We start from the raw sequence: 27,608 nt of genomic DNA on the forward strand, positions 1-27,608 counted from the left end.
CAGAACAGCTCAGCTCATCTCCCTGAACCTTCCCAGGAACTTACTATTTCTGTGGGTAGAGTGGTGGTAGTGCAAGGCCACTAGAGTGTTGTGCGTGTTTGTGGGATGAGAACTTTGCAACATGCCCTTATGATTTGTTTTTCATCCTTTATTTTATGTTTATGCCTCTGCTCATTACCCTGAATGAGACAGCTCCTAGCCGGGATGATAGCAGAGCCTGCTTTTCTCTCTGAGTATACTATCTTTGCTTTGGATTCCTCCAAGCAGCCTAAAACCCAGACTGAAAGTGTGGTGAGTCCTTCCACCGCTTTCTGCATTCCCTGTGTGGGGAAGCAGAGTAATTTGGTCATTCTAGAAGCATATCTCATGTTGCTTGTCACTGACTACCTCTCAAAGCATTTTCAGTGCTGTGCTGCTAACCTTGCTCTAAAAAATCAGAGCGTAAACTGCTGAGTTCTGATGGCTGGTGTGTGTATTTGCTAGCTTTTTAACAGCAACAAAGTTTAACACTGTTTTCATTAATATAGCAAAGAATACTTTTACTTGGTATGAACTCTTAAGTTTTCCTCCCTAGGGAATGTTTGCTCATTAACTAAAAGAGGTATGTATTGCTAGGAATCTCTGTTCAACTAATGGTAGGAGGCCAAGAATATTTTGAGATGTTACTCACATTTTTAGGGATGAAAAAAATCATTGTATATAAATCCATAATTAAGCAATATTGAGTAGGCAGGTAGAGTCTACTGTAACAAGTTAGTTGCATCTTATTTTGGGAGACTACCAGTTTTCTGTGTATTAAACATTTGAAAGGAAAAAAATTACCTCTTTATCTTTCAGCTGACTGAATTCATACAATTTTGAATCTTGTGTATAATTCCACTTTGGAAAATTTGCTAAATTAATCAATTTAGCAAATTAAAAGTTAGAAGTTTGATTGCCAAGTAAGGATAGCTTTTGGTGTTAGAATGAACACCAACTAAACTGGGATTGAGGTTTTTTTTAAACAATAAGAGTTGGTTTAATTTATTAAGCTGCTGGTGATGACATTAGAACATTTCTGTACTTACTCATGGGGCTTCCCACTTGGCTCAGTGATAAAGAATTCACCTGCCAATGCAAGAGATACAAAAGACACAGGTAAGATCCCTGGGTTGGAAAGATCCTTGGAGGAAATGGCAACCTACTTCAGTATTCTTTCCTGGAAAATTTCACGGACAGAGGAGCCTGTCGGTCTGTAGTCTCAAAAGAGTCAAACACAACTGAACGGCTAAGCACACACTCATACTTCCTCGTGCAGCCAGCAAAGACTTGGTCTGCATGTGGCCAGTAGCAGTCCTATATTACCTTCCTTCTAAACTTGGTTTTAGAAAAGAAAGCAGCTGAGAATTCTTGTGACGCCTTAGCTTGGCTCTCAGTAATAGAGGTCTCTTCTTGGTTCTGGGCTACCAGTTATACCTCATTGTTTTCAGTCCTGAGAGGGAGACAGGAGTCTCAGTTAGAGATAACTTACCAACTTATTTTAAAAATATAAAATGATATTCCACTTCATGTAGTAGTAATGGAGGCTTGACAAAACAAAAAAAAGAACTTCTTCTAGGTCCACTTCTATAAGTACATGAAAACAATTCGTATTGAATACCTATCCTATTACAAAAAAATGCTTATAATTTTAAAATGAAGACTTTAGAACTATTTAAAATATGGTAAGTAGGCTGAAAGTCTGTGATAATCTTATTTAAATTTTGTTTGTTTGTTTGTTCAGGTAACAACATTTCTCCTCACATAAAACCATGGTATAACCTTACAGCAGTTAAAAGTGATTGTTGAAAGATGAAACAAATCATAATTGAAGACAAATCTGGCAGGAAACCTGTGTGTACTTTTAAATTAAATGCACTTTAGAAACATTTTCTTGTTATCTAACAGTTGCCTCCAGGAGTCAGTGTTGGTGACCGTTGAGTATTGATGTGTGTTGAGCTAGTTCTTTGGGCTTCTGTCGGCCGGGAGGCATTCAGAAGTCTTCTTGCACTGAAAGAAGGGCTGCGTAAGGGGTTAGGAAGCAATCCCTGAGCCTCTACTATCAGTCAGGCAAATTGTAGGGTTCTTGCTCTCTGAACGTTTGTAGTATAGTATTGAGACAAAAATGTCAAAATACACTTAACAATTCAAAAGAATTAAGGCATTGTAGAAGAAAATACAAGCATAGGAAATGTGTTAGTCCCTCAGGCCAGCCATAGGAGGCTTCACAAAATAAGAGGCATTTGAAAGTTGAAACATGAGAATTTGCAGGGCAGAAATGAAGAAGGCATTATACGTGGTGACAATATCTGTAATTTTTGTTTCTAGGGATTCCTAACTTAAATTTTCATGGTAACACAGTTCAGTACTTTCTTTAGTTGTCTTGCATTCATTCAGATATATAGTATTTTTTGCAGTTACTAACTCAGTCATGTCTTACTCTGCGACCCCATGAACTGGGGCTTTCCAGGCACCTCTGTCCATGGGATTCTCCAGGCAAGAATACTGGAGTGGGTAGCCAGTCTCTTCTCCAGGGGATCTTCCCAACCCAGGGTCGAACCTGGGTCTCCCACGAGAATCTTGTAGAAAGATTCTTTACCATCTGAGCTACCAGGGAAGCCTGATATGTGGTATAGCAAGTAAATTAAAATATAGGTACAGGAAAGAAAAGTTTTTAAATATTATGTTGTTTGTTTGGTAGAGTGGTATTTCAAACAGTTGTAGAATAGCTGTTTTTGTATGGATCACAATAATGTGCCAGGTTTTTTTTACTACATTAAAATAAAATCTCTTACGGAGCCCTCTTGTTTGCTTTCTCCATAATTTAACAGTCAGTTACTTTCCTTTTTTTCCCTTGATAAATAAAATTCATATAATTTAATTTTATTTATTAAAGTTCTAGTCTTGAGTAAACATCTTTTTAATATTCTGTACAACTGAATATGAAGTATACGTAAGCATTTTTGCTGCACATAGACAATTACTTTTCAGTTGCCTGGCAGAGAGACTTGCTGATGATCTCTGTGAAATATGTCTTTTATTTTAGAGTGTGTAGTATAGGATATTTTTAGGGCTGGAAAGCATTAATTATAATGTACAAATGTATGCCATGTATCCAGCTTCTAATTCTTTGAGATGGCAGAGAAGAGGAAGATAAAAGTTAATTCCTATATTCCCCTAACTGTTCTCCTCTATGTAAGTTTAAGGAGGTGTCTTGGACTGATAAAATTTGATAGCTCTTTTTATGTTGGAGGGACAAGGTATTTAAACTTTTATAAGGGAAAAATTCAAACATAGCAAGAGTGGAAATAGCAATAAAAATTGCATAAGATTTCTTGTCCTTCCGCCAATATCCATTGTCCAGTGTCAGCAAATAATAACTCATGGCTATCTTATACCATCTCCTCACACCTCCCTAATCATACCCCTTCCGCCCTCATCACACATGCAGATACCCCTCTCCCCCATCCCCATGGGATTATTTGAAGCAAATTTCAGAAATCTTACCTATTTTGTTATATATTTCTAAAAGATAAAGACTAAAGCTACATAATCATAGTACATTTATCACAACAAAATTATTTCATAGTATCAAATACCTAATAAGAGTTCAAAAATTTGAGAACACTTTTGCAAAGTTGCATGCCTTCCCCACTTGTATTTAAGAATAAGAAGAGTCATGTATTTGACCTTTTCTTGGTTAGCTCTAGAGGTTGTAGGGAGATGTACTTTTTAAGCACCAAGTTACTGAAACGTAGTGGCTAGTGTCTGGTTGAATGCTTTTGTTTAAAACATGGACGTTACTTTATCATGAGCTGCTTCTATAGGTTTAATTTTAGTTAGACACTTAATGTATTATGAATAGTGTAGAATTTTGAGTCTCGAAGAATATCAAACCTTATGGAACTCACACAGGTTTGATGTAATAAGTAGAATGCTGTGTAAGAACATTTGTCATACCAACAGAACAGAACAAAAAACTTTCATTTGTGGAAGAAATTATTTTTAATTTTAAGTTTTTCTGAAAACTGTCCTACCAATTTCATTTAGACTGGTGGCTTTAAATGAATGAGGCATTTCCATTTCTTATTAGGGAGATATTTTTCAGGGCTTAGCCCGAATAACTTTAAATAGTATTTAATTGTAAGGAACAATTGACATTACTTCCTCTGGATAGTTTTCTACTTGAATGAGTTTTGCTGATTGAATTCCTGATGTTAATTTTGTATTGAGGGAAAAAACTGGGGTGATTGTAATAGGGGGAGGCATGGGATTAGTTTGAAATAAATTTTGCTACTTACTAATCCTTGCTATTTAGTTACAGATAAAATAGCAAAATGAATTTTCTAAAATACTTACCATACTAGTTTTGCCTTGCATGAAAAAATTCTAATAAGTGAGCAATTACTAATTTTATTTAATAGATAAGTGTGTCTGATAGGTTTTGGTACTTGGCCTTTATTCTTGCGTTTTAAAACTTCAGTTTTCTGATCCTCTCTTTACAGTGTTTCTTTGTTTTTCTTAGAATGTGTCTTTCCAAGCCACAAAATCTCCCGACAGTGTTAATGGAAGTGAACCCACGACTCCTCAGGTTTGTTTTATATGTTATTTAAAAGAAAGAGCAAGTCATTTCAGTCAGTCTATATATTATTAGCATTTGACTTTACAATGAAACAGTGATGTCCAAACACTTGATGCAGTATGTATGGTAAATCCAAGTTTGTTGATGGTTTTTTGGAAAAAGTTTAAAGTGAAAGTAATACATGTATATATATGTATGTATATATGTATACACACACCAGTCTTGTAAGCTTCCATTATTGCTCATTTAAAAACCTAATGGCACCGAAGATGAAACTTTGAAAAAAAGATTGACTTTATAGTTGTAAAAGATTAGGAGTAAGTCATACTGAAAGACATGTTGAGTTACATATTCTAGAAGGGGGATGTGAAGAAAATGGCATTTCTTTTAAAGTTTGTTCTAATGCAGAATGTCTTATTACTAGCGAATTAAGTTTATCTTTGACTTTAAAAAGTTATTTGGAGAGTGGGACTCATGTAACCTTGTTTTGACTCCTTCCAAAAAAGAAAGAAATTCATTAAAAAAATCCTAATGATAGCAGTGTCTGAGATGAACATTTATTATTTTTGGCTTTACTGACGATTATTCATCATTAACCTGGCTATTCTCAACAGTGTCTAGTGTAGGGCAGTAACATTTCTGATTCTGTGGACCTGGAGCACGAACATAGGCAGTTCTCAACAACCTGATTTATGAACTAAATCATGCAGACTAAACATTCTAAACTATTGTCTAGCTTCCCAAACTCCATGAACAGCTTACCTGTGAGCTGAGAACCTCATTCTTTTCAGGGAGGCCAGTCAGATTCTGGGCCAAGTCCCTGGGCCTTGAAACATCCCCAATTAATCCCAAGTCCTTTTACAAATACATAATTTTTTGCAAGTGCCTTGAGGGAGGGGTAAAATATTGGGAGGCATCAGTCTAAATGTTACTGGACAGATCCAGTGATCTTTCAGGAATATTAATCAGAAAATATTATTTAGAATGCTTATTCTATTGTAGAATAGTCCAGACAGACTGAATATAATTATGAATGCAAAAACTAGAATGAATAACAACCAATGTTTTGATCAAACTCAGGAGAGACTTAAGTTTTGATTAAGGTGAGGAATGAACTTGTGTGATATTCAGAAAGTTAGTTGTGTTTATTGCATTCACTGTGTCTCAGGTGTTGTTAATCATTTTATGTACGTGATCTCATTTAATTCTTGTTACAAGGAGACACCTCCACTCAGAGTCTGTTTGCTTTTATACAAATTTCTGACAGGTTGGTTGTTGGTTGCTGTTAGCAAATTAGGAACAATGGATATCCCCGAAGCAGGTAGAATGCTTTACTGTAATTGGAAGCAGGAAATCAGAGTTGACACCAAGGTAGAAGAGATGGTGGAAAGCAAGCCCAAGAGTTTATAAAGTGTAGCTGCTTGTGACCCCCTTACTACTGGGTAGATTATCCTCTGTAAATCAGTAGATTTTGGCACACAGTTTGTGGCAGAGATGTCATTACAAAGGGTTACTCACTGTCTTTATCTAAAAAAAGCAGAAAAGTGTAGTATATCCTTTTCAAAAAAATGTCTGTTATACTTAACAGTAGTTAACTCTTCAGTTTAATTCGGTACACAAAATTCAGGTAATCGGTACATAACATTCAGCTAATCAAAATGACTCTTCATTCATAGATTGACATTTTACCTTAGACAGACTTAAAAAACTCAGATATTTGAAAATAATTAGTATATGCCACCATGTAATAGAGAAAAATATAGTTTGTAAAACAAGTATATATGAGCATTCATCCTTATCTGAGAAGCTGTGAAATAGTTTTATTAGATTATAGTTTTAGTGTTTTGGCAGTTTAGGATAACTATAGGATCTAGTATTACCCTCTTATTGTGTAGATGAGATATTAGGCATGAAACCTTAAATTACTTGCCCAGAGACCAGTGACTAGTTATTGATAGTGGGATTATCGTAGATTGACAAAAGCATCAGTCTCCCCAGCTATAATTTTTTGCCATGCATTGCCTTATTTAAATTTATATGCTGTTAAAATGAGATGTGGAGAACAGACTAGTGGTTGCCAGAGGCGAGGAGGGTGGGGGCGTGGTGAAATAGGCAAAGGGATTGAGAGCTACAGACTTCCAGCTAGAAAATAAATAAGTCATAGGGATGTGTAATGTACCGCATTGGAAATAGAGTCAGTAACATTGTAATAACTTTATTGCATAATCTGTAAAAATATCTAATCAGTATGTTTCATGCCTGAAATGAACATATCATTGTAAGTCAACTAACCTTCAGTAAAAACAACAAAAGCAAGATAACAACTGAATTTCACTAAATTCAGTAGAGCAAAACATAGGAATTTAAATGGCCATTCTCATATGCTGTTACTCTTTTTTAGGTTGTGGGAAAAAGTCTGGTTTTGAAAATCATTAATTTTTAAAAAAAAATTATAGTAGTAAAATTAAATTTTGAAAATTTTGTTGCTGTTTTTGAATACTGCTCAAAGTGAAAGACTGCTTTTAATTTTATTTTCAATAGTTATGAAAAATTTCCAACATACAGCAAAATTGAAGGAACTTTATAAAGTGAACATATGTGTACCTAACACCTCAATTCTGCCACTGGTACTTTACCATACTCTTTTTTCTAGCCATATATTCATTCCTCTATTTGTACCTCCATCTGTTTTATTTTTTTGATGCCTTTCAAAGTTGTAGGTCACAGTACTAATGTTTTAGTATGCATATCATTATCTAGAAATCAGTGTTTGTAATTTCTTTTTTGAAGTGAATTATATATAAAATGAAATGTACAAGCCTCAAATGTGCATTGACTGAGTTTTGACAGTTGTATGTGCCAAACCCAGCCACAGGTTATGGAAGATTATCATCACCCCAGAAAGTTCCCTTGTGGTGCTCCTCTCAGAGGCAACCTGCTTTAATTTTTTCTCGCCATACAACAGATGAGTTTTGCTTATTTTAGATTTTCATGTAAGTGGCCTCATAGAGTATACACTGTTCTGCGGAAGGCTTCTTTCACCCATCACAGTGTTTCTGGAATCTCATCCTTTCTGTAGTTATCAGTAGTTTGTTCCTTCCTATCTGTTGTTGTGTAGTATTTCTATATGAATATTCTGTAGGTATTCACCTATTGACGGACACCTGGGCTGTTTGCAATTTTCTGTTATGAATAAAGCTTATGAACGTTATTGTAGAGTGTTACTGATGTTGTCTTAATGTTTTCCCATGATTTCTAGAATAAGATACACTATATAAAAAAAATGATATGTATCATTTTGACCAGTCATTGAGTATTTCAAGTTTTCCTATTAGATCATCATTATCATATTGCCAGGTTAAGGTTCAGCTGAACAAATGTGTCCTAAGCACCTCGTCTGGAAAGCACTGGTGCAAGACTACAGAAGTAGAGAATATGGATCCTGTCCTAACAGAGTATAAAGTTTGGGGTGAGGGTGTGTGTGCAGTGGATACAGTGTAGGAAAACATATTTAGTGCTTCCTATACGAGACACTGTTTTAAACGTTTTTGCCCATTTAATCCTCATAACAATCTACTAGAGTAATTTTGTTTTGTTTTTTAATAGATGAGGAAATTGAAACAGAGGTCTTAAAGTTAGTAAGTAGTAAAGCTGGGATTCAGATCAGGAAGTCTGTTCTTAACCACTGTGCTGTATTATCTCTGTAGTTGTTTTAAGGCATAAACAGTTAGTTGTTGTATCAGTGAGTAAGTAACTAATGGTGAGTCAGAAGGCAGTATGTGCTCCAGCAGTGGTCCTGGTAAAGTGCTTAGCCATTAAGAAAGGCAGTTTCTGATGGGAGAAATCCAGAAATTTGAGCTCACTTTTGAAGGATGTCTGGGTTTCCATATGCATGGAAACTTTGGGCGATAGTACAGAGGGGGATGATCCCCTGGAGAAGGAAATGATAACCCACTCCAGTATCCTTGCCTGGAAAATCTCATGGACAGAGGAGCCTGGTGGGCTTCAGTCCATGGGGTCGCAAAGAGTCGGATACGGCTGAGTGACTAACACACTCACAGGCACACAGACAATGCATTTGCTCAGGAAATAGGAAGTTACCTATTAGAACTTAAGTAAAAAAAAAAATTAAGATACATTTTTAGATACATGTTATTAGGAACAGTAGGTAAAAATATCAACTTATCTACCTGAAAGAATTGTTTTGTGAACTGGTTACTGGGACTAATGTATAATAAACACACTATCATCTTAAGGGTAAACTCTCAAAAAAAAAATTAAGTTTCTGTTATGTGGAGGGGTGATTTTACAAAGAAATGGGTCTTGGGAAGTGGAAATCTTGAACATAAGTGAAGGATTTTGATCTTTCTAATAAGTGAGAGTTCAAATTAAGAACTAGAATGAAATGAACTGAATTATATTTTAGGAAGAAATCCTAAAAATCCTAGTGACTGTGTGACACAGCGGCACATTGGTAGGTAAGAGATTTGAGGCAGGAGAACAGGCCGCTACAGATACCCAGCTGGTAGAGGATAAAGGTCTGAACAACAACACTTTTGGGGAAATAGGAAGGAGGAGTGAAAACAGGGTCAAGCGGGTGAGACAGAAAGGGGTTAAAAAGTAACTCTGTGTTCATTTATTTTTACTTACACATTTCTCCTTCTCTAATTCCCATCAGCTTTTTAAACAATGAGTTACAAATCGCTGAATGTCTTTGGTGCCAGAAGCCTGACAGTGGTTGGAGCCAGTGGGGGTTGAGTTTCTCATGTAGCAGAAACGCTGGAGACAGTTGTTAGAGGCCCTTTTCCCTTTGACTTCTTGTCCTGCCCTCCGTTTTCCCTCTCATTCTCATCACTGCCTTTCACCCTCACAGTTCCAAGTTTGGCCTCCAGGAAATAAATCTCCATTCTCAACAGGACAAAAGATACATTCTTTTTCATCAGGAAAATAATGTTTCTTCTAGAAGGTTCCATCACGGTTTTTGACTGCACTCTGTGGCTTGTGGGATCTTAGTTCTCTGACCAGGGACTGAACCCAGGCCCCCACAGTGAAAGTGTGGAGTCCTAGCCACTGGGTTGCCAGAAAACTCCGAAAGGTCCCATCCTTTAGAGTCCCACTCAGTGGTATCCATTACTGGCTGAACTTTGGCACACAGCCCACTCGTGGCTGAACCAGAGTTTGGGAAAAGCTAATTTTATTATTGTTTTAAATCTATGTTTTTTTATAATTTTTGTTAGTTCTTTTATTTGTAGCTGTGCTGGGTCTTTGTGGCTGTGTGGGCTTTGCTCCAGTGGTGGTGAGCAGGGGCTACCCTCTAGTTGTGGTGTGCGGCTTCTCATTGCCATGCCTTCTCCTGTTGCATAGCACAGGCTCTAGGGCACCCAAGCTCAGTAGTTGCAGCTCCCAGACTCCAGAGCACAGGCTTAATAGGGGCACAGCTTAGTTGCTCGGAGGCATGTGGATCCTCCTGGATCAGGGAACGAACCAGTGTCTCCTGCATTGGCAGGTGGATTCTTTATCACTGAACCACCAGGGAAGCCCAGAGCTAATTTTAAAAATCCTTTAATTGAAATGTAATGTATCACACTATAATATCTACATACAGAAAAGTATCATGTAGTCCATATGCAGCTTTCTGAATTTTCACAAACCAAACACAGCTTTCTAGCCAGCACCCAAAATCAAGAAACAGAAATTACCAGCTTCCCAGAAACAGTTGTGTTCCTTTCTGTTCTCCTCTCACACTGGGGGTGGGGGTAACTACCGTTGTGGCTTCTGACACTGTAGATTAATTTTGCCTGTTTCAGAGTTTATGTAAATAGAATCAGAAGCGGATATTCTTTTGTGTCTGGCTTCTTTTGTTTAATACTGTTAGTGTTAGATTCATGTATATCCTCATTTGTGGCTATCAATCTTTAATTCTTGTTGCTGTCTAGTACTCCGTTAATGATCAGATAACAGTTGCTTTTTCCCGTCTGTTACTGATGAGCATCAACAGTAGTTTCAAGTTCGGCACTGTTTTGAACAGTGCTGCTTTAAGATTCTAGTGCATGTCTTTTGTTGAACATAATTATACATTTGTACTGGATATATAGTGAAGTGAAAGTTGCTCAATCATGTCCGATTCTTTGTGACCCCATGGACTATACAGTCCATGGTATTCTCCAGGCCAGACTACTGGAGTGGGTAGCCTTTCTCTTCTGCAGGGGATCTTCCCAACCGAAGGATTGAACCCAGTTTTCCTGCATTGCAGGCAGATTCTTTACTAGCTGAGCCACAAGGAAAGCCCAAGAATACTGGAGTGGGTAGCCTATCCCTTCTCCAGTGGATCAAACTGCTGGTCCACAGAGTACACATGTGTTTAGTTTTAATGTTAATAAATGCTAGTAGTTTTCCAAAATGGATGGCTTTATATCCTCACCAATACTTGGAGTTTTCCATAGTTGTAATTTTAGCCATCCTAGTGGATATGTGGTAGTGTCTCATTGTGGTTTTAGTTCGTATTTGAGAAGGTGATTGTTAACCTGGCTGTACTGTTAGCCTGAACGAAACTGGCGTCTGGCGGAAAGGAAGAAGGGGGGATCAGATATCTATTGATAGATAGGTGAGTGCTGTTTTCCCCAGTTTACTTATGGAGAAACAGAGGCAGAGAGGGACAGTGTAACTTGCCTAAGGTCATATTGCTGGTCGGTGGTGGAAGGAAGACTTGAACCCACGAAGTCTGGATGCAGAGCCTGTGGTCTAAGCTCCTGCATTGTAGAGCCAGAAGAGTCTGCCGCACAAGCTTGAGTATGGTTCTTAAGTGAAAGTCTGTCTTTTAGTCTTCATTCTCTAATATTGATAATGATAATCAATGTTTATTGCATATTTGCTACATTATAAGCAATTTGCGTGTACATGTTAACTCATTCAGTCCTTGTGGCATCCTTATGAGGTGGGTAGTAGTATTATTACCATCATTATTATTTTTGTCATCCCTATTTTGGAGAGGTGAAAAAAAGACTCGTGAGGTTAAGTAACTTGACTCATGTCTTGAACATTGATTGTGGCGGAACCAGGATTTAAACTTAGGCAGCTTTGCTTGGCAGCCCAACAGGCTGAATCATGACACTCAGTCACGTTCCTGCCAAGCAGAGAGCTTCTGCACATAGTGTCTTTGACATTGTTCATTAGTCCTAGCTCACCTAAAATAACAGTTATTTCTAGTGCTAGTCAAATTTCTCACTTGTTTGTCCTAAGGCAGTTTACAAGGAGATTGTCTATAGGAGCTGAAAAGCACTTTTTGTGTGGGTCACAAGTGGCTGATAATGGAGTAGGCGTAAAGTGGGTCTTCAGGGTTTTGAGCATGAGGGTCGCTCCTCTCCCTTAAAACTTTCTCTACTCTGTCCCAGAACAGAGGTAAAACTTGCACATTATGAAGGAATAAATTGCAAAGTACACGAAAATAGAAAAATGAAAGTAAAAATCACCTAAAATCTTACCACTCAGACCCACTCACTGTTACTGTTGCACTAATGAGAATGAGTTTCTAGGAAACACCTTAAGTACTGACTGCTGTCATGTGAACAAAATAATGCTGCTTTTAATAATACAAGTTATTGAATTATAGTATTTTCCATGGCTGTTTTACAAAATAATGCATTATCATTAATATTAATATGCTAATTAAGAGAATAGCTCTTGCAGATCACTGTTTCTGACATGAGGCTTACTGATCCACGCACAGGGGCTTGAGCTCAGACTGTCACTGCCCTTCATGATTTTGTAACGCTTACGTTTATTCCCCGTAGACGGTGGTAAGTAGAGCAGAGCCGAACGTCACCAGTCAGCTCTGCCTTGTGTTCTCTTACTGAGCAAAATGGGTTCACTCTGCGTTACCTACCCTCTGCCTCAGAAGAGTGTTAAGGACTCTGCGCCTCCAGGCAGACTCCAGATTCAGCCACACACTTCACGCCTCACAGTACATATCCCCAGTTGAGGTCCTGGGTGTACACTGTGGTATTGCTGGCCCCTGCCTCCAAGGATCTTAGTTTAGTGGATGAATCGCACAGCACACAGGTGAGGGCTGCTGGGAAAGCATGGCTTCCTTCTTTTTTACAGACGGGCAAACCGAAGGGAAGTGACTTAGTGAAGGTCATTCCACTGCTCAGTGAGAGACCTGGGACCTACACCCCAGTCCTCTGACTCAAGGTCCAGAGCCTTTTCAGAAATAACCGGGCGTCTCTCGTTTTTCAGCAAACACTGTATTGTGTAAAATGTCAGGAATGAAGTTAAAGGTGCTAGAGCTTTTAACAGGTTCTTGCTAGTGATTAGGGAATAATAGAAGTCTAAATGTGTGTTTTAACCCCCATGTTTTGTTGTGTTTTGGTTGTAGTCAAGTGACACGCAGTCTTTTGCACAGAAGCTCCAACTCCGGGTGCCGTCTGTGGAGTCTTTGTTTCGGAGTCCAGTAAAGGAATCTCTAGTTCGATCATCCTCTAAAGAATCCTTGGTACGCACGTCTTCTAGAGAATCCCTGAATCGGTTCGACCTGGACTCTTCTGCTGCCTTCTTTGATCCACCCTCTGATATGGAGAGTGAGACTGAAGACTCACTCGGGAATTTAGACAGTCTCAGCAAAGAGCAGTTGATCCAGTGGTTGCGGAGGACGGAACGAAGGTTGAATGGCTACAAAGGGAAATGTTGTGAGGTAGGGGCATGACTTTTTTTTGCTAGTATGAAAATTTCCTCCTCATGTTCTCTAATTCATGTTACGGCCTGGTCTTTTCGCCTGTCGTTGGCTGAACTGTTGATTCCCTAGCTCCGCTGGATCCTGGTGGTAAGTAGTGTGTGGCAGTATCTAGTTAAAGACCTTCACTGGTGCTGAGGCCCTTTGGCCAGGACTCTTAGTAAAATTTTGGAGCAAATTGTTGCCTGTAGCCTTCTGAATCTCACATTGCTTTCTCCACCCTCCCTCTGCTTCTCATTCAGTTAGTGTGAGGTGGGGCCCAAGAACTTCTTTTTCTATTTAAATAGCAGGCTCCAGGTGATGCTTTTGTTTGTGAGACTGATCTGTGACCACAGTTTGAGTAGTCTTTAGGCAATGGGCTCTAATCGCATTTTATGAATTAGGTATGTGAGGTATGTATCTAGGGGAGATCCCATTTTATGAATTATGTATTAGAGGTATATGTCTAGGTGAAATCAAATGTAATCTAGTATTTTTATAGTCAAGTTGCATTTTATTTTTTAGAAATATATTACTTATATTATTTAGTTTCAACTGTATATGCATATAATTAACTTGAATTGTCTGTTAAAGGGTTCCTTTGACTTATTTTTTGACTTTCATAATGAGATATTTTAGCAGAGTTTAGAACAATTAACTGCATTTATGTAGGAATGACTTATGTTATTTGTGACTTCTTTATTTTAGCTTGTTACAGCTTATCAGGCTCTTCATAGAGAGAAGAAAAAGCTACAAGTAAGTGATTTATTGGCTATTTATATTGATTCATATGTAATTTTAAAATTAGAAAGGATCTTGTAGTAAGACCCTGGCTTTTAATAATTGTTCATATGACCAAAGTATTTAACCTGTTTTACTATTAGGGATTTTGATGAAGAGAATGAGAAATCTCAAATGTTTTTGCCTCTGGTAGGGATGGGCTTCCTCGAGAGCAGTATTTAAGAAGTTTGGATTTAACTTGCTTGCCTCTCTCAAGTATGTTTCCTGGTCGCTCAGTCTGTAGGCTGCATCTTTGTTTTACTGGTAGATAAATATACAACTTGAAGGAGATGGCAACCCCCTCCAGTATTCTTGCCTGGAAAATCCCATGGACGGAGGAGCCTGATAGGCTACAGTCCATGGGATCACCAAGAGTCGGCACAACTGAGCGACTTCACTTTCGCTTTCAAATACCTGAAGACATCTGTTTCTTATCCTTATATCAGGGTCCAAAAATAAGCATCCTCTCTTCTGTTTCCTGAGGTTGCTGCTTATAAAGAGTGTGGAGAGTAGGAGTGATTATAGTTCTCCTGGTAACTTACTTCTGCCCTTCTCTGTCATCCTGTTCATGGCCAAAAATTTCCCAGCAGGTGTCCCAGGGGATAATTCACATGTCAGAGCTCAGGGGAACTATCACTCCAGTTCAGATGGTGCTGTTATTTATAAAATGCAAATAGTCTTCACTCTTACTGTACAAGTTATTAAAACAGTTTAACGTCTTGTCCCATTAAGAGACATTAATTGTATAACCAAAAAGTTATTTGTAAAGTGAGTTTTGGTAAACTTTATTTCCCTATGTATATTATTTTAAAATATTTAATTTACCATTAATAATAGTCTGCTTTGAGTACAACATTAAATTATATGGCTTTGGTTTGGAATATAATCAGTTGAGAATAGTAACATCAGTTATTTGTTGCTGATTTCACTATTCTAATTGTCCCTAACATGTGTGAAAATTAGATTATTACACATAAAGTATTTGATTTGATAATTTGTTAAACATGTGGTCTGTAGAAGTGAGAGGATAGTTCTGATTTAATCCATTGTATTATTAATATTCCATAAACTCATTCTCAAAAGGTCATCTTATTCCTAAGTTCTGTGAGGACCTTGCTTGTGTTTCTTTGATTTGTCTGGTTTTTTGTTTCTAGATGTACATAAATCTACCACTAAGTGGCAGGAGAGAGTTGTGATTGCCAAGTAAAATTCAGTGATTTGTGATCTTTTTAACTTGATTTTCATTACTATGTCATGTGATTGAACCAGCTTTTTTTTTTTTTTTTCCTTTTAAAGGGTATATTAAGTCAGAGTCAGGATAAAGCACTTCGGAGGATTGGAGAGTTAAGAGAGGTAAGTTGAGAATAGTACTTTGAGAATAGTGACTAAATTTCTCATATTTATCAGGACTGTTTTATGTATTGGGATAGTTTCATATGTACCCCATTATAGTGAAAACTAGCTAGATCAGCCTACAAGACCAGGGGTCAGTTCTTTTAGTTTTTATTTGTGTGGTTTCCCTAAGATACATGTTGGTGAAATTACAGGCAGACCTTATTTTATTGTACTTTATTGTGCTTCAGAGATCTTGCATTTTTACAGATTGAAGGTTTGTGGCAACCCTGTGTTATCAGATGATGGTATCTTTTAGCAATAAAATATTTTTTGAATTATTAAGGTATGTGCTTTTTTAATGCTGTTGCACACTAAATAGTTATTTAGTGTAAATAGTGTAAACATGACTTTTACATACTCTGGGAAACCAAAAGTATTGTTTTATTGCAATACTTATTTTGTTGTGTTGGTTTGAAATGAATCCATTATATCTCTAAGATGTTCCTGTAATGACTTAAAAATGGCTTATTTAACAATAGAATGTAATTTGCCTGCATAGACAGTCAGTGACAACTTCTAAGGCTAACCTGTCTCTTAGGTAGTTCAGGCTTCTTTTTCGTTTTTTCCTAATCAGCAACCTTTTTACCTTTTTGGTGAAGTAAAACAAAAATTATGTTTCTTGTAATTTGGGGGGAAGGGTATAATTTTTACAGTAAACTATCAAATCCAGGCAAATACTTATCATTTGGAGTCATGCTTTGCTAATTTCTGTTTCTGGTCCTACCTTAAGAAGATTGGAAAATATTGGCTTAAATTGGTTAGAGAACAGCATTTTAGGTCTCTGCTATATCACTTATTATAATCATTTTACCATCTTTTAATCATAAACTATAACAGATGTAGAAAATCATGACAAAAATACAGCTTCCGCATATGTAGTGGCCACTGTGTAGCCATCACCATGGTCAAGAAGTAGAATGTTGCTGGCCATCCAAAAACTCCTCTGTGCTTCCCAGCCCATTCACAGCGCCTTCCCTTTCTCCAAAAGTAACTGCTAGCCTAACTTAAATGTATTTCCCTGTATTTCTTTTAAGGTTTTATCACCTAAGTGTATACCTTGAGATGCTATAGTCTTGCCTATGTAAAAAATTTTTTGATGTATCTTTTAAGTCTCTCTAAATCTACTTGTCTTCTTATTCCTTTTCTTTTCCTTGCATTTCATCTGTGGAAGAACCTGATGATAATTGAGAAGATCCAAAATTGCTCATTTGCCTTAATCCCAACATTATAAACCTCATAGACTTGAAATAACAGATCATGAACCCCTTATTGCCAAATTCAGACTTAAATTGAAGAAAGTAGGGAGAACCACTAGACCATTCAGGTATGACCTAAATCAAATCCCTTACAGTTATACAGTGGAAGTGACAAATAGATTCACAGGTTTAGATCTGATAGAGTACCTGATGAACTGTGGATGGAGGTTCGTGGCGTCGTACAGGAGGCAGTGATCAAGATCATCCCCAAGAAAAAGAAATGCAAAACGGCAAAATGGTTGTCTGAGTAGGCCTTACAAATAGCTGAGAAGAGAAAAGAAGTGAAAGGCAAAGGAGAAAAGGAAAGATATACCCATTTGAATGCAGAGTTCCACAGAATAATAAGGAGAGATAAGAAAGCCTTCCTCCATGATCAATGCAAAGAAAAAGAGGAAGGCAATAGAATGGGAAAGACTAGAGATCTCTTCAAGAAAATTAGATATACTAAGGGAACATTTCATGCAAAGATGAGCACAATAAAGGACAGAAATGGTATGGGCCTAACAGAAGTAGAAGATATTAAGAAGAGGTGGCAAGAATACATATAAGAACTATACAAAAAAGATCTTCATGCCCCAGATAACCATGATGGTGTGATCACTCACCTAGAGCCAGACATCCTGGAATGCGAAGTCAAGCGGGCCTTAAGAAGCATCAGTACGAACAAAACTAGTGAAGGTGATGGAATTCCAGTTGAGCTATTTCAAATCCTGAAAGATGATGCTGTGAAAGTGCTGCACTCAATATGCCAGCAAGTTTGGAAAACTCAGCAGTGGCCACAGGACTGGAAAAGGTCAGTTTTCATTCCAGTGCCAAAGAATGTTCAAACTACTGCACAGTTGCACTTATCTCACACGCTAGCAAAGTAATCCTCAAAATTCTCCAAGCCAAGGTTCAACCACAGTATGTGAATCATGAAATTCCAGATGTTCAAGCTGGATTTAGAAAAGCCAGAGGAACCAGAGATCAAATTGCCAACATCTACTGGATCGTCGAAAAAGCAAAGAAATTCCAGAAAAACATCTACTTTTGCTTTAGTGACTATGCCAAAGCCTTTGACTGTGTGGATCACAACAAACTGTGGAAAATTCTTCAAGAGATGGGAATACCAGATCTCCTGACCTGCCTCCTGAGAAGTCTGTATACAGGTCAAGAAGCAACAGTTAGAACTGGACATGGAGCAACAGACTGGTTCCAAATTGGGAAAGGAGTACATCAAGGCTGTATATTGTCACCCTGCTTATTTAACTTATATGCAGAGTATATCATATGAAATGCCAGCCTGATGAATCACAAGCTGGAATCAAGATTGCTGGGAGAAATATCAATAACCTCAGATACACAGATGATACCACCCTTATGGCAGAAAGCAAAGAAGAACTAAAGAGCCTGTTGATGAAAGTGAAAGAGGAGAGTGAAAAAGTTGGCTTAAAACTCAGCAATCAGAAAACTAAGATCATGGCATCCAGTGGAAACAGTGACAGACTTTATTTTTTTGGGCTCCAAAATCACTGTGGATGGTGAATGCAGCCATTAAATTAAAAGACGCTTGCTCCTTGGAAGAAAAGTTATGACCAACCTAGACAGCATATTCAAAAGCAGAGACATTACTTCGCCAATAAAGGTCTGTCTAGTCAAAGCTATGGTTTTTCCAGTGGTCATGTATGGATGTGAGGGTTGGACTATAAAGAAAGCTGAGTGCTGAAGAATTGATGCTTTTGAACTGTTGGTGTTGGAGAAGACTCTTGAGAGTCCCTTGGACTGCAGGGAGATCCAACCAGTCCATCCTAAAGAAAATCAGTCCTGAATATTCATTGGAAGGACTGATGCTGAAGCTGAAACTCCAATACTTTGGCTACCTGATGCAAAGAACCAGCTCATTGGTAAAGACCCTGATGCTGGGAAAGATTGAAGGCAGGAGGAGAAGGGGACGACAGAGGATTAGATGGTTGGATGGCATCACTGATGCGATGGACTTCAGGAGTTGTGGATGGACACGGAAGCCTGATGTGCTGCAGTCCATGGGGTCACAAAGAGTTGGACATGACTGAACGACTGAACTGAATACTATCATCAATTATGATTGCTGAAATTAGTTAAATGCATTTTTATATGCTATTGCAATCCTTCCAACATTTAAAAAATCCTTTTCCATATCTATGCTGTTAGATCATAAAGCATAATACATATACTCTTTTTTTTTAACTCTTGCGGTGTATTTGTTCTACAAGTATAGTTAACGTTCACCAGAAACAAAAGATGCCCAGCTGTTATACTTGCACCTCCTCCAGCCTCTCCACTGCATGGCCCCTGACCCCTACGCATGGTTTTCCGAATATTAACACTTCTGTGACGTCTTAGAGGTCAAACTAGAATTGCGGAGTCTTGGGCTGAGTAGGAGTTCAGGTTTTGTTTCTTCTCAGTCACTTTCTATTATTACTAGAAAAGGGGTACATTTAGCACTTTGTTGAGGGACAAATAATAAGGCACTTTTACTCAAAAGGTTTTTCTTAGTTAAAGGTATTTGATACATTCCATTCATCAGAATACCTGGGAAAATAATCAGAAAGATCTTATAAAACTTATGCATAAAAATATTAATTCCAGGATGTGCCCGAATTGGCAAACAGTCCAGATGGCCCAACAATAGGACAGTTATTGAATTGGTTGTTATGTTTAGTAATGGTACAGAGCCGTTTATTATTGTGCTAAAAAGTTCAAATAGTGTAGCTTTACATCAAAGGTAAGTTTCCTAGATACCAAATATATAAGGATGGATAAGACAAAGTCTTTGACCAAATGAAGCTCATTTTCTAGTGGGTAAGACACGCATACATATATGCTTACATATATAACACACTGTTAGGTAGTAAACAGTTCTATTGGGGAAATAAAGCAGCATAAAGGATTGAAGGTTGAGTGAGGCCTTTAGAGGGTGGTCACACACTGGTTACTCTCTGAAGAACTCATTATAGGGAGCTAAGAGTGGAAGCGAGAGCCCGTTAAAACAGCTGTAGTAGTGGTGGGGGTGGTGGCAGGGGTGGAAGTGGTGGGAAATGGTCAGACTTGCTATTGCTTTGAGGGTTTGCTGATGATTAGAAATGGGGGAAAAGAGAGGAGTCAAGATTGAACCCAACACTTCTGGCTTGGGTGATAGTGATTTGTGGCATTATTTGTTGAGTTAGGGGATAGTGGAGAGGAGATTTATTGGGAGAGAAATCAGGCTTCAGAGTCTGGTGGTAGTGTCACATGGAAGAAGGATTAGGGTTGTTCTTAGTGACCCCAAGGATCTAATTAGAAGAACTTTCTAAAAGTGGAAAGTAACCCCTGGTGCTGGGTCCAGTTCTGGAGCTCCTGGGACCTTGTTATGGTGGTGGTGGACAACTGGCTAGCCACCCTGTAGGCTGTAGTCAGGATGTAAGTAGACAGTTCCTTTATAACTATGGTCTCTATTATTTGTGAAGTTTTTAGTGGTAGAATAAGGTCTCTATAAGGAAGGAGCAGGGGACATGATTAAAAATTGTTTCCATTATATGCAAGGACTTAAGATGAGGAGAAGAAAACATTCAGAACCTGAACACTCATATTAATATAAATCACAGAAGTTTTTGTGGGCTGGTATCTAGTATGGTAGAAAGTAGAAAATTATTTGAAAGGAATGAATTTTAAAGAAAGTAAAGGACTGCGTTGCTATTAAGGAGATGCACAGCTGTTCCGTACTAAAGAATTGTCCTACGCAGGTTCGTGGGGGACAGTAGCTTTCCAGACTTTGGGATTTCATGGGTCATTTCCTTCCAGAAATGGGGTACAAGAGACTTGTCATAGGGCTACTTTTATTTTTTTCAAGTGAGGACATTGAGAGTGAGGAACTAGGTTCTTTTATTGTCATTATTTCATGAAAGAAATTCTTTTAAAAATAACAAACAATTAGGAAGGACATAGTCTCAGGATAAGGTACGTTGTTTAGATGAAAGATCTTTAGATCTAAGCAAAACCTGTCTTGATCTTAAGACCAGCATTTGGAGACTCCGGCTGTGGGGGAAGGCCAAGCCAGCAGTGAGAGGAGCAGGCCCTGTGCTGGGAGGCCTGGAGGCTGTGTGGGTGTTGGGAAGAGAGGACAGTTAGTACCTCAGCGTTTTGAGAATTAGTAAATTTGAAACAATTCAAGAAGAGGGCGTTGCTTATGAGTCCTTGAAAATACTGTTTGAAGAAAAGTTTCCAGAGTTGTGTGAGGGGTGGATTAAATCAGATGAAAACTTGAGGTAAGAATTCTCTCTTGAAAGCCTACTGAAGGAAATTAATCTTCAAAATTATTAGAGATTGGGATTATGGTTATGTATGGGGAAAAAGGGCGTAAACATTGTGGAGAAGGTAACGAAAGAATTTGGTTATATGCAGAGATCGGCAGAGATAAATAAAATATGACTTTGACTATTTTGAGCTTCGAGAATGAGAAAAGTACGAATCCTGGAAAAAGAGAGGGTTTGGATGGAATATCCGCTGTGTTCCAGGTGTTAATCTCCAGCATTCTAATAGAGCAGGTGTCAGGGAGAAGCCCTGAGGACTTGAAACTGAGCCTAGAGGGCTAGCTGCCGATAGAATCAATGAAGGCCATGGTGGAAACTCTAAAGACAGGAGGAGCTCTGCACCTGCAGAAAGCAGGTACCTCGCTTGAGGAAGTAATTATTAGAGACTGAGTGGGGAGGTAAAGACCATTGCATTTAGTTAGGAATGGTTTTATTAATGACCTGAGGAAAGCAGCATTTTAAGTAACGTCAGGAACTTGAAATATCACTGTTTGGTGATCCAGTAGGTCAGCCTTTTCATTTGAGGAAGCTTCTGATTTTGGCAGTTGATCACTTTCATGTATTGGAAAAAGGAAGGCTCTGTTGATCATCTAGTTACTTACTGTATAACAATTCAGTTTTAGATAAAGTGAATTTAAGATAACACAGGCAGAAAGATGTCTTAAAGTATGATAAAGTTTTACCCTTATCTTAAGTAAGATTTTTAAAATCCTTTCTACAGAATTATTAATTCAGCAGTGATTAAGGTCTAAAAGTGTTTTCTCTTCTTGGATCTTTATACTCTTTAAAGAACAGAATTATTTGTTGAGGTAAATACTAGTTTTAAATGCTAATTATTCTTTAATTATCGTTGCTTATACCTTAAGAGTAATACAGTCTGGGTTGATCAGTTTTTAAGTTTTGAAAACTTAAGGTTCATATTTTTTGTTTTATACTGAAAACTGCCTGTGAATCTTTTATGTTTTAGGAGCTTCAAATGGACCAACAAGCAAAAAAACATCTTCAGGAGGAGTTTGATGCATCTTTAGAGGAAAAAGACCAGTATATCAGTGTTCTCCAGACTCAGGTAAAAAAAAAGTGTGGAATTTTTAGATAAAGGAAAATAAAGGGATTTTGATGGGATATGTGATAGGTTCTGTGTTTTTTTTTTTTTTTTAGGGCCTATTTTTAAAACTCTCTGCTTTTCAACTCAGTTAGTTTTAAGGATAATTTTTAATTTATTGTGTCTTCTGGCTAAGATATCACTGAAAATAGCAAATACCAAAATTGTTTGCATTGGGAGTAAATTTTTTACTTTTATTTTTTTCCCTCCATTATAGCAAAAGTGATACCTTTTACTCTATCCCTTCTCTGTTTTAAAGAAAGTACTACTGCCATAATTTTTTTTCCCCCTAATGAAAACCTTTTTGTTTTTAGGTTTCTTTGCTGAAGCAACGGTTACGAAATGGCCCACTGAATGCTGAGCTACCAAAACCACTCCCTCAGATGGAACCGGAGGCTGAAGGTGTCACTAAAGAGAACACAGACAGTGATGCAGAGCCAGTAGGTAAGCTTCAGCTTGTCAGGAGGTTAAGTTAAACACTAGAGGAGGATGTTGAGCGATTCTAGGGCAGGAACTAGTAGGCATGGACTGAGGTGGAAGGAAAATATCCCTGACCCTCATATTTCTAGAAAGATGCGTTAAAAAACAAAATTTAACTGAGTCCATTTAGAAGATCTTATTGGCATAATTCAGTGATTCATGAATTGGGCAGCATCTCCTCTAGCAGATTCAAAAGAGCTCCTGGGAGCTGTACAAAATGAAGGAATGAAAGACTTTCATAGACAGAAGAGAGTGGAACAAGGAAGTTAGAGTAGCGAAGAGTGGATTGGTTGTGACAAGGCCCTTTTCCTTTGGAGGAGGCAGGGGTCTGTCAGGCTTGTGACCTCGCTAGTGTTGACCGGGTGATTCCTGCTGAACTGGCTTAAGATTCCATTTCTGGGAGAGGTCAAAACTGTAATTAAGTCTCAGTTTGGTGGCTTGGGGCTTAACATAACCCTCCATCTTGGACCTGTTGTCTTGTTTTTAACAGATGCAAGAGTTTTGATGGTTTTTTGGGCTTTTTGTTTATTGTTATTTGGGAGAAAGTAAGTAATTGTTTTACTACTTGAAAGTCTATGAGTAGCATACATTTGCATTGTCATTGAAATTCATTACATTATACTGTTTTATTGAGAGTGGCAGCTAGACTTCATATAAAAGGTCAGGTCTACTCAAGATTAAGGAATATGCTCTTTGTCATTATTTGTCTCTTTTTGTTTTTAAGTAATACTGCTTACATATTTCTACTTTAAAAGATCCCAGTATTTGCCCTATTACTTGCTTTCTAACTGAAAAGAAAGAATAGTTAAATTCTGTTTTAAAATCCAATTATAGTCCACCCTAGTCTTAGAGACTTTGAGGTATCTATTCAGTAAAATTTCCAGTTTTTATTTACTAGCTTCCTTGCAAAGAAATTGATGATTAACTTTTGGTCCAGCCAGCACCAGAGCAAAGAGCTGAACAGCCATCTATCTGAGCAACCAGCCTGTAAGGGCTCTTGAAATACTCTCTGGCCTGTTTCATTAATGTAAGGAGGTGGAGAAAGCTTACTTGCCAGAACTCCTCTCTGGACGAGATGAGAATACTTTGGAAGGAATACTTTACGGATCATTTTGGTATAGGCTCTGAGGCACAGGGGGCACTGGCAAAGAGTGAAAGATGGCCATGAAACTGTCTTTTCAAGAGGGTGGATTCAGTTAACACTAGTTAACTCTTGAGTGCTGTGTGTCATTTGGGCTAGGGTGGAACCACGGAAGAGGTGAATGTACTCCTCAGCTCCTTCAGCTACAGATCACACAAATAGCAGCAAGGTAGAAGTTGGGAAGGGTGCCCCTCTCTGCTCTGAGTGGCTCAGAGTATAGCAAAGTGTTGGGATGAGCATACATTCCTGTGCACGAACAGAATCCAGGGGAGTCCTCAGGTTCTTTACTGACAGCCCCTGTTTATGCCGCTTTACTGTTGACAGTGGGAGATGGAGCTTCTGCTAAAGCAGTGGAAGCACTTCAGCAGAGAGTTAAGCGTCAGGAGAACCTGCTGCAGCGCTGCAAGGAGACCATTCGGTCACATAAGGAGCAGTGTGCGCAGTTAACTAGTGAGAAAGAAGCCCTGCAGGAGCAACTGGATGAAAGACTTCAAGAACTAGAAAAGATGAAGGTAAAGGAGCGAATGAGTGTGGTGTGCCTACCGCAGCCCAGTGACGGTTAGATCCTCAGGCCCCAGCGCGGCCGCCACCTCCTCTGGAAGGCCTGCCCCTTGCTCCGTAGACAGCGTGGAGAGGGCCCTCGAGTGCCCTGGGAGTCTTACCGTTTATCGTCCTTTTGACACGTCCTGTGTTCTCTTCTACTAGACTTGTAGGAGTATTCAAATTTAGATAAAATGTTTAGAGTTCGCATATAAGAAGAAACTTTATTAGAGATGGAAATGAATTTTTAAAATTTTTTTAGGAGCTTCATATGGCTGAGAAGACTAAACTTATCACTCAGTTGCGTGATGCAAAGAACTTAATTGAACAGCTTGAACAAGATAAGGTAAAACAACAAAACTTATGATACTAAAATTTGTCGAGGGTCCCCCTGCCCCAGTTCAGTTTTGGAAGCAATTGGAAGCATTCAGACTTCTGCTTTCCAAAATTATTATGGCTGCTTCCATGAAAAAACCTCTTTGTTTTCATTTCTAGATTTATATAACTGTTAGTTTTGTATCAGGTGAAGCTGAATCTGTGATTTCTTGATCCAGTCAGCATTTTGATTTGTAGATTAGAATGCTGTTGCAGAAGAAATTTGTTTATAGTACATAACTACTTTTTAGAGAAAAGTTAAATTATAGTTAAAGCATTACTAAATGTGAATGATATAAGTATTGTCTTTCAAATATAATAGAAACAGATTAATCTGTCAGATAAATTGCCCAAAAAATAAAGCAGTAGTAATATATACATTAACATAAATAAAAATTTCTGCAAATAAACTTTAGAGTGTATAGGTGAGATTGGCGATTTAGAGTTGGGACAGTAGCTTCAGCTATGACAGCAAAGACAACTAAAATAATTCATAAACAGTTTCGACTAAAGTTTTTCAGTGCCAGGTTCATGGGTCCTTTTTTTTTTTCTTTTTCAAAGTAGCTTCCAATTAGTTCTACACCATCCACCATGTTCTTTAGTTTGGTACTTTAAACTACAGATTTTAAGTGACCATATAATTAAGAAAGTGTCAGAGCTGTTCTGCTGTTGAAATGTATTGTCAGTCTTTTCGTTCTGTCCACTTTACTATATTATATTCCATTAACTTCATAAAGACCTTGCTTAAAAAATTTTTTGAGAAAGAGAATACAAAGATTAATAAAAGGAATTCCTGTGAACCCATCACCCAACTTCAACACGTAATATCTCAGGCTAATTTTGTTTCATCTTATATTCTCAGCTGCTAGTATCCTCATCCCAGGATTGTTTTGGAGCAAATCTAAGAAATCTTATCATTTCTTCTATAAGTGTTTTCACGAGTCTTTTAAAATAAAGGACTATTTTTATTTTTATAAAAATATAATAACATTATCATGATCACGTCTAAAAATTTAATAGCAATTCCTTGATAACAGTCTCAGCAGTTTCAGATTTTCCCTTTTGTCTCATGCACTTTTGGCCTTTTTTGTGACGCAGAATCCAAATGAGGTTCTTTTATTGCAGTTTGTTGTTGTGACTCTTAAGGCTTTTTTAAATCTATAGGTTCCACTCCTCTCTCTTTCTGTCCCTCTCTCTTTCCACTGTGAGTTGGTTTTTGAGGAAACTGAAGCCTCATGATTTTGTTTTGAAATTTGTATAATAATGCCCCTCTTACCTGGTTTTTAATCTGTTCATTAATGTTAGCCATCTGGAAGAGTCAGACCCTAAAACAAGAGTTGACAAACCCTAGAAGTAAGGTAATACTCTTGTTAATATCATAAACTAGCTGTCACAGAGTCTTAGTTTTCAAGAGACAAGTTGAACTACACTTTTTTTTTTGTTTGTTAGTTGCAAATGACTGATTTAACATCTACTGTTTGATTATATTTCCCCCCAGCGACCTTCATTTCTTGTGTAGATTATCCAGAAAGTGGGAAGACAGTTAGCAAATTGGAGGAATGGGATTGCCCCACTGACAGTAATAAGGAGTGGTGTTGGGACCAGAGATTGTCACAAGAGGAAAGAGAAAAACCAGGTAGATCTGTACCACAGTCTCGGTCCATCCAGTATGGCAGCGGTGACCTTATGCTCTTGGCAGCCTTTGGGTCTTCCCCTATGTTAGAGCGCAGTTCAGTAATCATGGTTGGTTGTGAGCCAAGTACAAAAGGCTGTATTTTGTTGATTTACTGTAAACTGTTTACTAAGACACGGAAAATTATAGTAAGCATTTATGAAAAGATTATAAATCTTTTAACTAAAATGTGTTTTTAACAGTTTAAAGATTGAAATTATTATTAAAACAATTTTTATATTAGAAATACCCTGATATGCTAGGTAGCTGAAGTTATTGTAGTACATAGTGTAGTATATACTCAGGACACAGACTTGAGTTTGTGAAATACTGAAATAATTCTTATGCTGTAAGAAACATTATGTTTTCTGCCCTTGAAAGTAAGTTTGTTGTGTGCTCTTAATAATGCAGTTTTGTTATGTAAACGCTTTAGAGTCTGCACTTCTATTTAGGGAATGGTAATAGCAGAGACAAAACGTCAGATGCATGAAACCCTGGAAATGAAAGAAGAAGAAATTGCCCAACTTCGCAGTCGCATCAAACAGATGACTACCCAGGGAGAGGAGTTACGGGAACAGAAAGAAAAGTCTGAAAGAGCTGGTAAGAAATCAGGGGTTACTTGTTTCATGTTGGAACTCAGAAGTCATGTGAAGTGCTTGACTAACCAACATTTAGAAAAATTAGTTAAATATGGATAAAAATGTTCAACTCTAGAGCCTCTTTATAAAGATGTAGTAGGCTGTTCTTTACAAGAGGCAGGGCTTGGCAAACTATGGCCTGTGCTGGTAATGCAGCTCATGCTGGGCCTATTATATAGAACCCTGCAAAGCCTACAGTATTTATTATCTGGCTCTTTGTGAAAAATGTTTGGTGACCACTGCCTTGGGCTGTCAAAATTTAGGTGTACATTTTGGAACAGCCCAGGTAGGCACAGTGTGGTACATACTAAATAACTGCTACCTTATGGATGCTTGGGGATAAACAAAAAGTATAAGATACAGTTTGCTTTTTTAAGAGAATAATGGAATAATTCAGCATTATACAGAGCAGCGTTGTGTTCTGACCCAACAAATGCTAGGCTGTGAAGTGTTGAGACCAGCACAGTGTTCAGCAGGGTATGATACTGAGTAGGGCAAGACAGGAAAGGAGAGGTGCTTGAAAGGGGTGAGAGCAGAGTGAATGGGACCTTCAGGTTCGTGAGGATGGGAGTTTTGAGTTGGGCCTCAGGTAGTGAATAGAATGGGCCTCCACAG

General features: G+C 38.0%; 1 protein-coding gene across 5 annotated transcripts in view; it reads left to right on the top strand.

Annotated features, from left to right (window-relative positions):
* GOLGA4 (golgin A4) overlaps positions 1-27,608 on the top strand; it is a 104,116-nt gene that overhangs the window by 26,086 nt on the left and 50,422 nt on the right. For 2 of the 5 annotated variants that reach the window (XM_005695543.3, XM_005695544.2), the window contains exons 3-12: positions 193-291; positions 4,544-4,609; positions 12,975-13,289; positions 14,016-14,063; positions 15,384-15,440; positions 22,013-22,111; positions 22,462-22,591; positions 24,093-24,280; positions 24,571-24,654; positions 26,808-26,955. In XM_005695543.3, coding sequence (XP_005695600.2) covers positions 193-291; positions 4,544-4,609; positions 12,975-13,289; positions 14,016-14,063; positions 15,384-15,440; positions 22,013-22,111; positions 22,462-22,591; positions 24,093-24,280; positions 24,571-24,654; positions 26,808-26,955 — 1,234 coding nt within the window. The remainder of the gene's footprint in view (positions 1-192; positions 292-4,543; positions 4,610-12,974; positions 13,290-14,015; positions 14,064-15,383; positions 15,441-22,012; positions 22,112-22,461; positions 22,592-24,092; positions 24,281-24,570; positions 24,655-26,807; positions 26,956-27,608) is intronic. The other 3 variants (XM_005695546.3, XM_005695545.3, XM_005695547.3) reach the window with 3 other exon arrangements.

The sequence above is a fragment of the Capra hircus genome, chromosome 22 (assembly GCF_001704415.2).
Source record: "Capra hircus breed San Clemente chromosome 22, ASM170441v1, whole genome shotgun sequence".
NCBI lineage: Eukaryota > Metazoa > Chordata > Mammalia > Artiodactyla > Bovidae > Capra > Capra hircus.